The following is an 18,548-nucleotide window of genomic DNA, read 5'->3' on the forward strand; positions in this document are numbered from 1 at the left end:
TGTACCATTCGATCAGTTAGCTGTCCAGCTGGAAACTAATGCATGTAAAACAATGAGTGACGGTGAATTGATTCATTGGCAAGTTATGAGATATGCCATATCAAATACGACGGTTAGATGAACTTGACTCGTTTGGATTATATTGTTATTGGGTTCAACACAGTTTCGCTCTACAACGTATCTCTCATCCGTTGTGGCAGGATGTATTTTCATTAATGTCAGTCATACCTGAAATCTCAGCGTAAAATGTAATTGGTCTTTGATCGAACGTATTCCAAATTTATAATTCCACATGTTTGAATAAAGTATATTAATGAGTTGTCTTAAATATTTTTATGATGGCCATCTAACTCCTTTTTAAGCACTACTCATGTTGAGAGTGTTGCATAAATGCAAGATTTTATTGACATAGAATGAAAATTCTGAAAGACAAAATTAATGCTGTAGAAAGATTAAAAAAATACATTACAAATTTCACAGAGGCATAAATGAATTTACTAAGAACTTCCAATGTAGAATCGTCGTAATACATATTGGTAACCTGACTAGGTTTCTCGTGGTTTTCCTCAGTCCATGTACGTGAATGTCGAGATATTACCTTAAATTAAATCATATACCTTCGAGTTCATTAATCATCCTATTAATCTGCCACTATATAGTCTGAGCTATTGACAGATTTTTTCAGTAAAATACAGGTGAGGGATGCGAACAATAACCTGGTCGCTGAGTCCGGCAATACTTTGAATATCCAGGGAAATTGCTTTAAAAATCTATTGAATATAAACTGGATTAATGAAGTTAGGCTCACTGAAATACACACTAATAAACCACTAGTGCCAGATAACGAGAATCGTAACACGAGTAAAAGAATTGGTTGTAAATATTTGACATATATGGAAAAGTTTAATCACTATCGAACAGAAGTAACATGTCGTTAATAATATTTACGATTCAACTGAGATAAGATTAAATTCATAACTCTGTTATAGGCTGCTTTGTTTACCTTAATATTTTCTCGTTTGAACACTTTATTAAGCGCCCGACGAGGTTGAGTTGTCGCCTCTGCTTTCGGTGTTAAACACGGCCTGGAAAATTTAGTACAGCAAGCAAATCGTGTCAGTTGGTGCAGCTGATACATTATTCAAGTTATTTTCCTGTGCTCCAAGTGAAGTAAATCAGTGCATTTCATTAGAAAGTGTAGCTAGTTAAGGAAGACGATATTTCTAACGACGTCGAGGTTGTGCTGTAATTCTTATTACATAACAAAATCTAGAAGTGTGAGTCTTGTATTATATCAGCAACCAGTCTAATGATGTTTATGAACATCACGACTGTTAGGTCACAATACATACGCTTAATTATCTGTGTAGCGCGCGGGTTATTAGTCGTCCTGTTGATGGGGGCAGCAAGAACCTCCGGAACGTCGGTAAACTTCTACCAGACTTAAAGGCACAAACCACAGAAGACGTCTTCATACTCGTCGCCGTGAGAATTTAAAATCTTACAAACTAAGAACTGTAACGAAACATATTTGTCTCAAGAATATTTTGACGAGAAACTTTTAGGTTTTCGTTACAAGTCCCAAGTAATGAAGTTTGTATTCTTTGAAATTGTACACATGCGAGGAAATCAAAGGTCACATATGGATCTGATAGAAGAACTGTCCGTATAATTCAGTAATTTTGCTGTATATACTACTGTAGGAGTGTGGTCAAGCTCCCCCCCTCCCCAATCACACCGGAGGTCAACACCATTTCACATATTTTCCAGCGATGCACAATTTAACGAAAATCACTGTTTCTGGCAGCGCTTTATTTGCGGTTTGCCCGCTCGGATTATTTACGCAGGACGCCTCAGTTAACTGATCTGATCTGTTCTAATCTAAGGCGAATTTGATTCAACTTTACTGCAAACTTGCCTTCAATTTTATCAGTTTCCTGAAGGATCACTCTCATAAAAAGAGAACAGCTTAGCGTAAAATTCAAATTACATCTCATGAGGATCTGAGACTTTGAATTGAATCATTTTTCAGTGTGGCAATTTTTTTCGAAATAAAATTCGTCTTTTCTTTTTTCCTTGTGTGATTAGCTTTCGAACAGTGGCAATGAGTTTGGATCTGTAATAACAGATTTTAATCTGCAATAAATATGCATCAGGGCAGTTGCGGAATATAAAGTTGCAAGAACTGCGTTTTGAAAATATCTTTATGTCCTTTATTGAATTACAGATTCACGTTTTTTGTTCACCTTCAATAGATACAATTTCAATTTTATACATGGAATTTCCAAAGAATGCAATTAAAGCACATTTTCACTCTTGTATTAATCAGGTATGTATCAATTAAAACAGTGGAAAGGAATCTGATGCAATGCCTGCTTATACAGATTCTGCCATTGTTCTCACACTGTCGACTAGTAATGAACACAAATTTTCGTTATTGTCCGCGTCAGTTTACTTGGCGTCAGCAGTCCGTAGTAGTGGTTTTGGGTCGGCTCGATACGGCGTGGTTTATGCTTCAAGACCACAAAATGGGTATTCACCAGTCAAATAACATTCTGCTTGGCTGTTTACTGTATTACTACACGCGCACAACGTAGAAATGTTATTGGGAACGGTAGTATATTGACCAGAATATGAACAGGCCGTGTCATACTAACTTATTTTCTCCCTCACGGTTACCCTTCTATAACATTTCTAGATAAATGGCGCTGACGGTACCAAGTGACGATTTAGTAACAGTGGTTTGCTGCTAGGTAATTTTACATATCTAAATAATTTTTATCACAATATTTCATTTCGAATTCCTCTTATATAGCCATTGTGATATCTGATGAACGATTGTAACTAGCAGAAAGTCTGTTGTTATGGGCGAATACAAACATTCGTACAGAACGCGAATGTATTGTTCTCTTCTGTTCATAAGTACAAGAATGTTAAAACTCGAATCTTTTAGATTGTGTTGCCCCGCCCTAAAATTAAGTTATTTTTTGTAGCACTTCGACAGATGTGCCTTTCTTGAAATCAGTCATTTCTACGTGTCTCATATTTTGTTTCTAGCTTTCAAGAATCGTTTGCATTTAAAATGTAATAAATTTGCTGACAAAGTCTTCTCTCCATCTACTCTGAACATTTCTTTTAATATCGTATTGCTCTCTACAACGTTTTATTAAATCTTACTCGTATGTGAAAATTAAAGATGCGAAATTTCGGAGCTTGTAACAATTGCTTCAAACTGAATCGCTGATAGCACTCACTACTTGGCAATTATTCTTTCAAAAGCAAAAGTCTGAGCCCCAAAATGAAAACACATTTTTAACTAACAGGTTTTGAGAAACTGGCGTTAGCAGCGGCCTAGTAACAAGGATGACCTTGAATAAAGAGTCACGGGTGAGAATGGGTGAACCTTATTACACAGAAATGGGCCTGCTTCTGATTTCATTGTTGCATCACAATACGTGATTGTGTGTGTATGAAAGTGTCTAAATGACAGTCGAAACATCACAGTTAAGCTCTTGGCCTGTTTCAATTACAAGAATTAAAACTGTTCAGTCCTGTTCTTGTTTTCTGAACCCTTCGGTTTAATTGCTAAAGTAACTTTGGGATTTGGTTTCAAGGCTTCTTTATAAGTTATTTTGCTATTTTGTTCGACAGATGTTATTATTATGTTCATGTATTTTATCCCCAGTTTTTCTCTAATCTTCTTTACATTCACGATCGCTAAGAAACCAGGCATCAGCCGTCTCAATTTTTCTTGCATGTTCTTACTCTAGACGTCAGATATTCTAATCTATATAAAAGGATTTGTACGACTATTTCCTTATATAATTTTATTAAGGTTTTCTTTATGGATTACGCTAGTAATGGCCTTTTACAGTCCCACAGGGCTGTTAAAATTTGTCTAGCTTTAGGTTAATATCATTGCAGCCTATACTAAAGCTTAAATAGCCTAATAGAAATTCCTCACTTGCTCGAGTGCCTTATTATTCAAAAAGTTTTCTTTTATACGTTCTTGTCCTCCAAGCTGAATTATTCTTGCTTCTAGTGGAAGTTTTCATATTACATTTATGGGTTATATTATGATGTGAACGGCTCTCCTAAGACTCTCTTTCCCACACGCACGCTGTTCTTTCGTCTCTTAAAACGACTTAGAAAAGGAAAGAGGAAGCAGCTAAATCACAAGGAGAAAGTTCAACCCCTTCAGCCTAAGAAATTACAGTTGCTGACCAAGAATCAGACAAAGATTCTTTTTTGGTCCAATCCCGCCATATCCTCCGTTAAACCCCAGCCTCCATAGTGAAGGCCATTAAGCTAGCATTAGAAATTCTTTTACATCTCATTATAATATTTTAGCCTTTCATACTGTGTAGCTTTCAGTAACATAGTTTTTTATAATTTAAATGTTTCCTTTTACAATCATTAAATTGTATTTTAAAATTCGTCCGCTGTACAAATTACGTCATTTAGTTTTTCAGATGTGTTTTAATCATGTGACCATCATTCAGCTAACGAATAAGTTGGTTAAAAAGAATATGATTCTTAGTAACAAATAAGTTAGAAACAGGCAGATGTTAATACTAGACATCATGACGTAAGTACAAGATAAACATGAGACGTGTGGTAAAGAATCATTTATTTCCATACCATTAATCTGTCTTGCATTCAGGCGACAAACTATGTATAGTCATACTAATAACTAGTGTTTATATATCATTGTGTAATATAGTTATGTAATTCCATATTATGTTTTGACAAATGTATCTTTTTTCAGTGTTAAATAACGAAGTAGGCTAGATTATAGTTTAAGTTCGCCGCTGAAAATTTTCCGCTTATGTACGTAAACTCTATCTGTAACACTGCTTCTAGGAAAGTAATTGAGTTGCCGTTTTCACATTACGTGGTGTTTTCCAGGAACGCTGGTATAGCCTGATATTTCTCTAGTGGATTCGTATGGCGTTAGCACTGTAAACTTCAGTTCAAGGGTATCCGATTCGGATCTTGACTACGTTGTCTTTTATCCTGTCTTCAATATTTGGTGGTTTTTCTCATTTTATCATTGCTATGCATCAAATGCATCTCATTACAGATTACTACATACTTGCGTTGATGATTATAATTTGATTCATTTTATATCATGATATATAATCTGTGCAACTGAAACAGCGTCTTTGAATAACGTAAGCATTAATCAACGTCCACTTCAACTCTTTCATCTTCCGGTACATAATTTCTGTCTCATCTCATTCCACGTTCTTAACTTCTGCGTCTGATGGAAATTCACTTGCAATTTACTTGCTAATTAGACGCACGCAGACGCTTTTTTCAGCCCTTCGCTGGTCACTCGTATGGCCGATCTTTAATTGGACATGGGCCGCATCGCGTAAACACGACTGAGTAGATACTGTAATGGGACACACCTCTAGTCTTTTTACAACTCGGCTGATGTCTGCGTACTCAAAAATCTAATGCACGTCGTAAAACAGGAGTTCTGCTCGGAATGAGATATTCGTGAAAGCTTTGGCATTTTTCTACCTGAAGTTATATTTTCAAACATTTTCAATAATATTAATGTTCATTACTGAGTTGACGAAAGTTCACCGCTAGATCGTATCATGAGCCAAATGAATCCAGTACACACACTGATATCCTATCCCTGTAAAACCCCATTAATATTATCCTTTCATCCGCGCCGAAGTCTTTCAAGTCAACATTTCTCTTCTTCGGGTTCTAAAACTATAATATTTTGTGCATTTTTCATCTCGCCCATATTAATGTAAATATTGTGTATATTTTATTTATACAAATAGCTGTAAAGAAACTGCACATTTTAATAGAATTTTCGTTTGCTTCCCGGACTAAACATTTGTCATTATTAATACATTATCCGGTAATTAAGCATTAAACACATATTTTAGAACATGTAGTAGCAAGTACACAGGGCACCAGCACCATTATGGCACGGGTAAAAAGAATAAGCCTTGAATTTGGCTTATTAATGTGTTTTTTTTAAATTATTAAACTGCCATTTTCACTCTCATGTTGACAAAATTATAATTATTATCCGCTTTGCCTGATCTGCATTATCTTTTTAGTGATTTTATATCGTTTTACCACGTTCCTTCATTAGTTACGTAGAATCTGCTAAATGCAGCACGTTCGGACATTAGTTCTTTATGATAGGGCGGAATAACCTTTGTTTTGTAAAAATGTAATAAAATCAAATCATACTTTGTTCATGTAAAATTGACTCTCGGAGTTGCTTTGCCCGAACAGTAATGAGTACTGAAAGAACTCGCCCTAGTCATGATACATTTTACGGTTCTGAAAGTTTCGATAAACAGTCATTTCACACGAAGTTCATGAAGCTGCCATAATCCTATAAGAGAAACGCGCTTCGTTAATTAGTCAAGGCTAATGAAGATTGTGTCGAATCGGACACATCTTATGAAAGAGAGAATTTGAGTGTATGTCCTTAAACCATTAACCCTCGAAGAAGCAGACGAGACTTAAACTGTGAAGAGTCACTGAACTAGTAGCAGTGCCTTGTCAGTTTCCAGTATGAAAACCTGCGGACTCTAGTGGCGCCTGAGGAGCCCTTGCCAAGCTATTCGGCCCTTGCAGGTTTACAACCTGGCTGTTGCAGGTTCGAATCCTTTGCACTACCAGGGGCCCAACATCGCAGGCAGCCATAAACAATCTACTAACTGCCTCTCTCGTTTCTCCATCAGCCGTCTTACAGGTCCCTGCCTCGAAAGAATCGAGTTCTGTTATCATTATATTTACGCCAAATTTACGTACTTCGTACAGAATGCTACTTGTTGGCAACAATGTTATAGTATAACCAGGCCTTACGACACTGGATGAAAAATACGTTACTTAAAGTTTTATCCTAAACACTAGTAGACAAATAAGAGGTTTTCACAGCGGTGAGTATGAAAATTTCTGTCTTCTGGGTTGTTGCGCTGTGTAGTATGAATCGCCCTGATGACGGAGGCAGTATGACCTCTGAAACGTTGGTAAACATCGACCAGACTACACAGCGCAACAACCCAGAAAACAGAAATCTTCATACTCATCGCCCTGATGATGGAGGCAATATGACCTCTGAAACGTTGGTAAACATCGACCAGACTACACAGCGCAAGAACCCAGAAGACAGAAATCTTCATATTCATCGCCCTGATGATGGAGGCAGTATGACCTCTGAAACGTTGGTTAACACCTACCAGACTACACAGCGCAACAACCCAGAAGACAGTAATCTTCAAGATAAGAGTGGCTTAGAAGCATCGTAGTGTTCTGGAGGTACTGTAGTTCGCCCTAAATGTTTACTGTGCTACCTTCATTTAAAATAGGTCAAAGGAGGTTGAGGTTCGGTTCACTTGATTACGTGCAGACAAAATTAAATGCAAATCACATTTTAGTATAAACAATTACGCCTAGTTTGTATGCAGCGAGATGGCAGAGAAATGCGTCTGTAATTTTAATCTATTTTCATACAGCTAAACTGTAGCCGGTTTGATGCGATGCAAACAGTTCAAAATGAGATTCAGTGATAGCTAACATGACCCATGATTATTCTTTTGTCTACCACGCCCAATGAGACGTTCAGTTAATATCCAATTAGCATTCAGACTGAACACGGGCAATTTCCTAGTTTGCTCTTCCAATCACGGGTATTCTTTGTTTTATGAACTGAAATTGTTGTGCACAAGTCAGGAAGTTAATAGTGCAGACAGGCTGAAGTGAGCTACATTCACAAACATTAATATACTTCAAGGATTCTAGTGATCTTAACACATAAGGTGTTCAATTAGGACGTATGGCAACAGAATCAAAAAATGTGTATTGACATAGTTAACAACGATATTGCATGGTAGTGGTTGCAGAGTCTGGAATAGGAGTGTGATATGATTGTGAATTAGGTCTTTTTTGTTTGTTTTGTTTTTTTTATAAATAGGCCTAATCATTATTAGGACGCGTATACAGAATTTATAAGTTAAAGGTTTTAAATAGCAACAAAATATTTGATTTGTCCCTCATAATGAGCTTACATGCCTGAAATTGCAAATACAGTGTCTGACTCTGATAGTAAATCGCCATCCATCATCAACGAAACGTAACGTGTAGCGGCAATCCATCCATCCCACCATCCAGAATCACTATCACCTCCGGACTTTTATGAAATGATTATTATGACAGATTTACAATTCGCCGTCAGAATTTCCATCAACTCCAAGGATAAATTCAGTATATTTCGGTAGACTGATGTGCCTTTTGAGTGAGGTAAAATATGTTATAAATAATTTTAAATATTTGTGTTTTCGTTGTTGGTCTTATATCTTTAACGGATTGTGGCCTTTGCAGTTTTGAATTATTATTTCTGAAATTAAAAGTCCTTTCAGACATTTAGCGAGGCTATTTGTACCGGGAGGAGGTACTTATTTTCTCTCGTGTAGGTTGAAAAGCGAATGGGCATTGAAACCACAATAAATCACATTAGACTGCAAATCTCTATTGTGGATGAAGCATCTGGTGAAATTTCCGGTCTGAGGTAAATATGCCATGAAAGTGCAGGGGCCAGATTTATCCCTCATTGCAAGGACCTGTAACCGAGCCAGTTTCGACTTCCTCCTGTTATCTTGAGGTGGAAGTGAGCGATAAAGTGGTCGCCAGGTGGTACTAAAAGCCCTCGTGCGGTCGGTCCTGTTTTTACTGCCCAGTACTGGCTTGCAACTGAACGGTGCTCAAGTTCGATTCTTGACTCAGAACAACGCACATGTCCACGTTGAAATACGAGTGAGGTGAAACGCTGCTATTTTGTGGGTTCACGGAGAGTGAGAAGGCACTGAATGAATGCCGTGACGCAGTTCGCAATTACGTCTCTCAATTTCAAAGCCAGAGATGGGCCTTTCAGCTGACTGGATGGACACCGAGCAGATTGGCAGGGCGAGTGACATTGAGTGAGTGTTAGAGGGTGTTTGGCCGAATTTGTTATGGGCGTAAAAGAATAACAGGAAGAGATATGCCTTCGTAACTAAAATTAAGCACCCCAAACGCAATTGGTAGTGAACTATGTGTATAAAGCAAGGGAAATGGAAAGCCTTAAGTAAAAATCTGTCCTACTGAAGAAATGTTCTATGCATCATCGCGGTGTAATCAGTATTTCAAAACTGGAAGCAACAGTGAGCTACTTTAATAGCAGGAACATCTGGAATAAGGAAAGAAATGTAATTGTCGGTTGTGTTCTATTTTCATAGAGAAGCGGGCTAAGCCACGTGTAGTTTATCGTTAAATTTGTGCCTTTCATAGTCTTAAAAAATTATATTAGAGCAGGAACGTTTAACTTATCACCTCTCCTTTCGCTTTTAATAAAGTGCGGGTTGGCCCACTGCAGCTCACAGCATTATTTTCGTGAATTTTCACCAACACAAGACGCAAAATTTACGACCGTGGTTCTCAGTGCGCATTATTTCTTGTAATTTCTTGTAATTTTTACTGACATTTCACTTTTATTAGAAACAAGACTCCTTTTAAGATAATGAAATTTTTACGACTGAAAAATGTCCACTGCGTCGAACAGTTTCACTTTTTGTGTAGTGGAATAACTACGATCCACGCTGCAGGTTTAGGACATCTGTTGCTTTCTCAAATGCTTTCTGATAACTTTCACACCCTAGATACGATCAATATATAGAATTAAACTCATAACAATTAGCAAATATTAAATTTTAGAAAGAAATTTCTGTGGCGCAGTAAGAGTCGTGTAATTGTAATTATAATCATATCATGTGGCATCGATTAGGGTAGCACAGCCATGTTACAGGCATTACTTTTAGGTGTGAGTCGTTTCTCCGTTCTACTCGTCCGTGTTGTATGAGGTTATTTGTCCCTAACAAATGTAACTCGTACCCCGGACCCAAAGTGTCTCTTATTACGTCATCACCATGATCTTCCACACCAAGGACGGTCTACAGCTCATTTCCGGTCACACTGGCTCCTGTCATTACACCAGCCATCCTGTTCGAGGAAGACGTTATCCTCCGGACCGGAGATAGGGATTAGCTCTATCTATTGGGCCCAATAGAGTAGGTACCTGAAGACGGAGATAGAACCCCAGCTCCGAAACGTCGTTTTCTATTTATTATTTTACTGGACGATGGAAATTATCCAAGGAAATTGTTATTCAAATAACTCACCATCGTCATGAACTTTTAGATTTGAATGCCTATTGCTTATTATTATTCAGATGTGTTTTGTACTTCAGACAGTATTTCGTCTTTAGCTTTGTTATTGTTTGGTACTAAAATATTTGTCACTTTTGGTTCTAAATCCATTGAATAGTTTAATTTAACCATTCTTAATTTGTCTTGTTGTCACGCCTTAATTTTAGCTATATGTCAATATGTATCCAGCAAGAGATCGTACACGTGTGTGTGTCTTTCAATTGCAATAATCCTCCGATCTTTCCCAAAATAAAAGGTCCCTCAGTGTTATTCAGCATAGGCAACATGTATGGAGGCAGGAAGTAAATTCAGAGTTTGCATGTTTTACTTCGGTCATTTGTCATCACAACGACTGATCTCAATGTTTACAGCATGAGAAGCATTGTCATTAAAACTAATGATACTTTTAACTTAAATGTTTTTACGTGTCACATAATAATGGACTGTTGTTCAGTCACGAGGTTCTTCCTCGTCATTTCTATGATGTAAATGCATCTTAACAGGAAGAACAATAAGAGACAGTGATTGGATAGCAGAACTATTTGCCCGCTCTCGTTGGATACGTTGGACCAGTGATTAAACCCGTAAAGCATTCCGGATATGAAGCTAACAGCACGCCTCATTCCATGCAAAGGTCAACTAGACGTAGATCTATACCTCCACTCCCCAATACGTCTGCATGGTGTAGTGCTTCGTTAAGGAGCAGGGAAAACTTTATTTTTGTCAATTTTATGTGTTTTCCGGATGGGTTATTTTCATTATACTTGGAAACAAAAACGTTATACGCATTGGAGTTTTGTCCGACAGTGTCTCGTTTTCCTTAGGTCCTACGCTTCTTGATTTAATCGCCCTAACTGCATTAAGTGGGGGGGGGGGGCGAGCCTTATATTCTCTTACGTGTCCCAGAAACTCTCTTCTGCCTAAATGGCAAAATTTTCGAAGCCCTTCGCACATGAGAGAGCGGGTGAACGAGGCATCAAATCTGATGTGATGTCTGTAAAGCACAGGAGACAGATTCTTTACTGAGAAATGACACGGGTACTGATACAATAATCCCGTTCATTACGACGGAGGCCGCAAATTAGGAACACTGGTCCACGCACTGATCCGAGAATCTGGTGCGACGAAGCTCCTAACAGTTGGATCATGTCTGAACGTCTCTAAGGCCAAGTCCTGTGTGTCTGAGGCAATAGATCCGATAAAGCGATCGATCACCCGGTCCACGAGATCCCCAGGGATATTATGACGTTAATCGCCCTTCTGTGTCCAAGGGGTTACCTTCAATTGGAGACTGAGAACGGCCTGAAACGTGCATTTGATGGTACGATTTCTGTTTTTGAATGAGGGGGGCATTTGGAGGACAAATATCTGTGTGACAAATTTGTCTCAATTTTACAAAGAGGAAGGGTGATTTTTTTAAAATGTGCTTTTTTTAAAATGTGCTTTTGCGGTGTTTACAAGTGCCCACCACTGGACACTTACCTGAGCCAGCAGAATCCACTCCACACCCAGTTTGTTTAAGGTACATGTGAACATTGTCGTCACTTCAACCCCTGTATCCCAAGTGGTTTCTTCCCTTCAGGTTTTCCGATCTAAATTGTTTGCGCATTTTCAAACTCGTCTGTTCGTGCAACATGTCCCGTCAACATAATCGGCTTTGACTTGATCGCCGAAAGCTTGCTGGGTGAAAAGTGAAAATTATGGAACTGCTCGTTCCACTTTCGTTAACATGCCTTTACTTCCTCTTTCTTAGGTCCAGATATGTCCTTCAATTCCCAGTTTGCGAACGCCCTCAATCTAGTATGTTCCCTTGGGGCGAGAATCCAGGATTCATATCCGCACAAAACAAATAGCATTATAGCATTGTATAAGCCTGTTTCAAGCACTACGTGTTTAATGATTTCTGTCTTCTGGGTTGTTGCGCTGTGTAGTCTGGTAGATGTTTACCGACGTTTCAGAGGTCATACTGCCTCCGTCATCAGGGCGATTCATCTTCAGACTCACGCTGTGAAAACCTCAATCTTACACTACGCGTTTAGATAGACGACGTGAATATGAAATGTTATGTACTGAATGGTAATAAGTATTTCCCGAACTTAATCTGATTTTAACTTTTTTAACTGTTCTCGCTTATGTCTTCCGTGTCTTTTCTTGTTGATTCTTCGGTGAATGCCGATGAAGTTCCTTAAAGCAGGCTACTCCAGCTCCAGCGTCTTATTATTCATAACCCATCTACGTCTAGGAGTTTCCCATGTTCATATGCTCTCATTTCTCACACTCCACAGTTGTTGATTATCCCAGTCCTCGTTCTGTAAAAGTCTCAATTTACTGAAAGGAACATCCGTCATAGTTAGTCTCTCTACTGTGTATAATTCAACACTGCACATACAGTGGTCACTTGGCTAATAATATTTGGTTGCACAAAAACCATCTTTAATTGAAGTTATCGGTAATCGAATATAGGAAATATGAAATAAGAAACACATTAAATTGGGGGCCATGTGATATAAACATCGTTAATCGAAAATTTATCGCTAATATAAAATATGTGGCCCTACGGGAGCCATATCGTAAATCGAAATATCGAAACAGAAAGGCCATTGTTCTTTGTATGTATCAGTGTTATATAATAAATAAACAACTGAACTAACTAAATAAAAATCCACATTTAACTACATAAAAATTGATTTCTATGTAAGGATAACCCACATGATAAACCCAAAATCAAATAAAAGCTAAATAAACTGGAGGTTGAATGTTGGCAACAAACATGGTCGGTCTGCATGGCCATCTGACATAGAAAAGAAATTGCCAGTCGGACACATCACAGATCACGTGACACAAAAACATTTTTCTTATTGTTTAATTTTACCTAGAATTTTATATTACGGGCTGTACGATACGAAGTAAGGAAAAATCTGTGCTATAAACGTTTTGCCTAAGGCAATATGCCTCTTAACACAACATAAGCTTCCATCCTTATTATGTATCCTTTAGGAAAATGTTAATTAACATTTATTATGATGTAACTTAATCTTAATGGTATCGTAACACACGGGTATACGACACAGTCTGTATACGTGCGCACGTGAGGGAAAGCTATGTGGGCTAATGCGAGCCCTCAGGTAATGCAGACCCAGGTCTCCACTGCCTTATATTACACATACAACGTTAGTACTAATGTTAATCTTTTTAGGCCTAGTGGCACTTATCCGTCTATAAGTCTGAACTTCTTTATGTTTAGTATAATTCTAAGGTTAAACTGCTACAATTTCTTTAAACAACATTTACAATCTTATCTTCGTAATAGCGAAGTGTTGTGTTTTCTTGGAGGTACAGAATTCGAACCGAATAACTCCTAATTAGACATTTTACCATTTTGATAAGCCACTGACAGTCAGCGACTTCCAGAGTGCTAGGACAGGTAGGGGTAAGGTTGGTCAGGCACGAGAAGGCCGTCTGCGTTGGAGACAGAGGTGCTGCATTTCAATTATGGTTAAAGAGCCTCCGGGTTTGCAGTCAGCTCTTGTTTTAATGCCCATATACGCGGTGTTTTGGGGTTAAACCAGCAAGTTATAGGTGGGACGTATGATGCAGCCTTAAATAGTTTCACGGCTGAGTGAGTGGCAATTTCGCATCTGTGCCATGAAGCTCTGACTATCAGATTGATCCAGCAGCTTATATGCTGGCAACTGCGAGTGCATCAAGTGTCCTCTGACCTGTAGTCATTCAGCTCGACTGGCTTTGCAGTGCAGAGGAGGGCAACGTCACTAGGCTATGTACACAGCCTGCGGATTTACGTGCACAAAAGTTGTACTCGTTCTGTGAGCCTCGCAGGAGAGGCACAGCGAAACGCGGTACATTACGATACTTGGAACTTTGATCTTGAATGTCATTCTTCGTTGATGTTTTAGTCAATGTTGTATTCGCCTTCGCTATTTATTTACGATTGTCGAAACATCACCAAACCCAGTTACATGACATTTGAGGTTCTGACGTTGTTGAAGATCTACATGTTAATCTTCTCGGTAGTAATTTCTCTGAAGCCCTGGAAATAGAGGCAGTATGTTCCTCCGAAACGTTGGTATCTACCTACATTCCACAGAGCGTTACTACCCAGAAGACCAATATCGACAAATCCAGATATAACTACATCATGCCCCGCTCATGTTCTTGTTCTTGATTTGATCATTCTAAGAGTGTTTGGTGAGAAGCACAAATTATGAAGCTCCAGTATCTGCACAGGCCAGCTATAAGCTAGTGGTGAATGTCAGGACCTTCAACATTCTCGTCTGAGCGACTTGGTCTTCACTATTTATGTTGCTATTTCGCCAGTAAGTAATCGCCCTGTCACTGCACTCCGTAATTCTCAGCAACACAATCCAGTGAGAAAGCGCATTCAATCCCCTCATATCGGACGAGTTGAGTTATTGGGACCTAGCGGAAAACAGCTCCGTTTGCGACACACGCAGTTTTACGAGATTCAGTCATCGAGAAAGCGAGTCACTGAGGCGAAAATAGACTAACGGTGTAAAGTGGAGGAACCGACGTATGAGCTGAGAGACAAAAAGTGGAGACCGTCTGAAATACCGTTCACGAAGTGACCTAGCTCTCAACCACAAAGAAAACTGATGCTTCAAAAATATTAGAACATGAAACCATCTGTTTCAACTTGACTGACAGTAAGGTATCCTTTACAGCGACAAATATATGTTTAGCCTAAATATAATTTATCTTATTAAACTCTGTGTTCTTTTTGAATAAATGTTTATAGACTTTGGATTTTTGATATCCTGTTCTCTCAAGTTCCTTATGTACATCTGCTACTTATTGCATATGCAAACACTAGCCTTTTGCTGGTACAGTGCTGTGCAGATAACTGTGTAGGTAGAATCTGTTCACAATAAACACAGAGTAACAGTTCGCTGCGGTTGTGTAAAGTTCGGGAACTTGTAAGCGGCATATACTGGGAACAACATACCAGTATGCTACGTTCCATGTATTTTGCGAACCCGTGTATGTGGAAATCAATACAGTTCCCTTTCTTTTTCCCTTACAGGCTGGAAGTTCTGAGTATTGCCACCAGGCTGTGCTGACTCTCATGATGGTAACAGAAAGCGACCAGGGAGAGTACGTGTTCCTGGTTCGATCCCCGAGAGGTCTGGCTGAGGGTACGGTTACTCTGAATGTTACGAGAGCCAGCAGTTTCTCAGTAGCCGCCGCCAGAGCGCACCATGTGACAGCTGCAGCTGCAGCCACCGTTCTCTACGTCCTGTCCGCGTGGCTTGTCGCCACCAACTTGATTTAAAATCAGTCCGCAAATCCCTCTGTGTAAAAAAGGAACCCCATTGTGAAATTAATAAAATACCCTTCTGTTGTTGTTGTTTTTGTTGTTGTGACTGAGTACTTATAGTATCTCACTGCCTGTGGTTTGCTGAAGAATTGTTTTCAATAAGCTGCATACAGCTAAAGCGTGGCCTATGACAATTCCGTCGGAAAAACCGTAAATGTATAATTATGCCTAATCTACGTGGGATTAAATTAAACCTTTGGTGAAATACGGAACAATGACAACACAAAGTCATGCGTACTGAGTCATGCTTCAACAACAAATTCTGAAACAAAACGCGATTGTCGTAACAACACGCCATGCATTCTTTGGAAACGATGCTGTGTGTACGTGTTGTGTTTGTTACACTGAATACGTATTATTTTGAAATGGACAGTGTTTATCATTAAATAAAATATATTTTTGTATTGAATATGCGATCGTCAGATTAAGTCTGATATATATTCACTTTCATTTCTTTATACATGCGTGATTGGTAGAAGTTAACGTAGTGACAGTTTCAAATCAAGGATGATTTGTCCTAAAGCAGGTGTAGATAGGACCGTAATAATATTATTAGTATTTAATTTAATTATTTAACGCAACTCTAATGATGTTTAAGGCAGTAGAAGTAAACACAAGATTCTGCAACATTACGAAAACTAAGAGGTATTCAGTAATTTCTGTGGTTGAACCCCAAAAATCATGGGTAAATTAGGACATTTCTTTCATATTAACGGATGTGTAAGAATGAATAAAACTCCGTTAATAAGTTCATTACCGCCAGGTGGATTTCTGTGGCCGCTTTCTTCGAAGTGTTGAACGTTGCCCAACAGAACGATGGCCGAAGGTAAATCTGACCGGAGTCAGAAGTCTCCCGATCAACATCTCTCGGTCGCGTAAAGAACTTCAGTCACACGCATACTCACTGCTGACACAAATTACATTGTCACATGCAAGATTAGCTGGAATTTCCTTGAAATAAACTCACGCGGTATCAGTAGATCGTGAGGCTTTGACTTCCCGCCAACAACACTTGGCTTTAGTGTGTGGCTTTGTGATGGATAACGCTTAAAGGTTCTCCAGGAATGTTATTTTCTTTTTCACTCTGCTAAGTATTTATTCGTCTTTCGTATATCACGTGTATCGTCTTCGTTATCATTATGGATTCGGTAGGTCCCTACAGTTTCCAAACGTATCAGCCTATTATTAGTGTTAGTTATATTATAATTTATATCTGTATGTGATCACGCTGTGGAAAATAATGAAAATGAATTTTATCATCCTTATCGTGAAAACCATTTTTGTTAATCGGCTGTGTAACAAGAATTCAGAATCTAAGAATTCTGTAGCTTATGCACTTCTACGAGATGATGTTTCAGGCGATCGGGTATAACAGGATCGAGTCGAGATGTAAGTTATTAAGAACATATCTAGCAGGATTCCGACTTATTTTGTAACTGCGTGTTTCAGTTAACTTCATATTGACTGCTTGTCATTCAAGTGACGTTACTTATTCTTTGCTGGATTTGGTTTAGCAACTGATGAGTATTACGAAGCTTGGAAACCTAACTTCAAGAGCATGTCCTTCTGTCAAGCTAACGTATTACAGGAAATAAATGTGAAAATGTGGCTGAAATTATGTTCGCCGTATATGACAGTGCAAGTTTGTCATATTGGATAATAATATTCAAAGTTTCTGCTTTTAGTCGACTTGTATCGAAGTAGAGTGTACCTATGTTTATGATGATACAGAAGAATTTTAAACACAGAAATAACAGAATAAGTCAATTAAATCTGCAGATGAATTCGTTATTGCATTCAGTGTATAAAATTACATGTTTTCATGTAGACAAGACATAATGTAGTAAAAATGTGTACGTGTATCAGACTGACGATAAGAAGTTGCCTACAACAAATATCAAGAGACTCGATCCTACAGAGAAGTATAACTTCAGTCACTGCCGTGTGCATGGTTCTTATTGTGGAAGTGAAGAAGTGAATTTGAGAGCAACGTTATATAAAAATTTCGCCTATACATGGTTTAAGAAATTAACTGTTCATAAATGAAGATTATCTAAAAGCTCAGTAATTTGTGTATAAAATATAATACAGTATAAGTGAATATGTATAAAGTATCTAAAACTGACACCAAAATAAAGATATTTGTGTTATCACTGTATACGTCCAATAAAATTACATTGTGAATTTAAATATATATACTTTAAACTGTAAATTAAATGCCTGCTACTTATAACTTGTCTTCTTAGAATAATACGCCAACAATTTCCAGAAATTTCTTCTTACGAACTAGAGCCATCAAGCACCTCTAAAACGTCGGTAAATTTCTACGAGACTATAAGGCGTAACAAGCCAGAGATCAGCCAGAGAACCTCAAAACCTCACAAATTTTTATATGTAATTACACTTTCTTTTTCAGTCGTCAGTTAAGAATTTCAAGAAGCGTTACTCCGAGTGCAGTCTGTGTTTACTGTACAATCAGGGTGTTGCGTAGCAGAAATTATCAGCAGAAAAATCCAATAATTCTCGACTATGTTAATAAAGAACAGTGAAGTCGAGTTAATTTAATATAAAGCGACAGATGCAGATAAGTGTACCACCTCTTCACCCCAAAGTCTGAGTATGTGAAAGTTTAATAAATGATAAAGATGGCTGGAGCTTGTTTAGAGAGGGGTTACGGCACAACTTCAGGTTGTGAATTACACAGGACTCATACCAGGAACACATTTCATTTGTGATTCCACGTAATAAAATGTACTTTTATTCATCGAATTTTTAAAGCATCCCGTGAAATGAAGTTGTATCCAATAAAGTCTGCGGGAAACAGAAATTACATGTCGTTTCGCTTTCAGCCACTCATCTATCTCGGCTGTCTCTTTACGCACTCGATAAGTCTCAATCGATTGTTGGTCTCTAAGGTAAATTACTTTACAACTTTGTTTTGACATCAGGAACCAACTTCGTGTTCCCTAACC

The 18,548-nt window shown here is 38.2% G+C and overlaps 1 protein-coding gene across 4 annotated transcripts in view; it reads left to right on the plus strand.

Moving 5' to 3' along the window:
• Nucleotides 1–17,766, plus strand: part of tei (irregular chiasm C-roughest protein teiresias) — a 289,615-nt gene extending 271,849 nt beyond the window's left edge. For all 4 annotated transcript variants that reach the window (XM_087342789.1, XM_022079783.2, XM_022079785.1 and 1 more), the window contains one exon: nt 15,283–17,766. In XM_087342789.1, coding sequence (XP_087198915.1) covers nt 15,283–15,531 — 249 coding nt within the window. In that variant the 3' untranslated portion in view covers nt 15,532–17,766. The remainder of the gene's footprint in view (nt 1–15,282) is intronic.
• The last annotated feature ends 782 nt before the right edge of the window (nt 17,767–18,548 follow it).

The sequence above is a fragment of the Zootermopsis nevadensis genome, unplaced genomic scaffold, assembly GCF_977971745.1.
Source record: "Zootermopsis nevadensis isolate Lab colony 2312 unplaced genomic scaffold, Znev_1.0 Znev_ptg000004l, whole genome shotgun sequence".
Classification (NCBI taxonomy): domain Eukaryota; kingdom Metazoa; phylum Arthropoda; class Insecta; order Blattodea; family Termopsidae; genus Zootermopsis; species Zootermopsis nevadensis.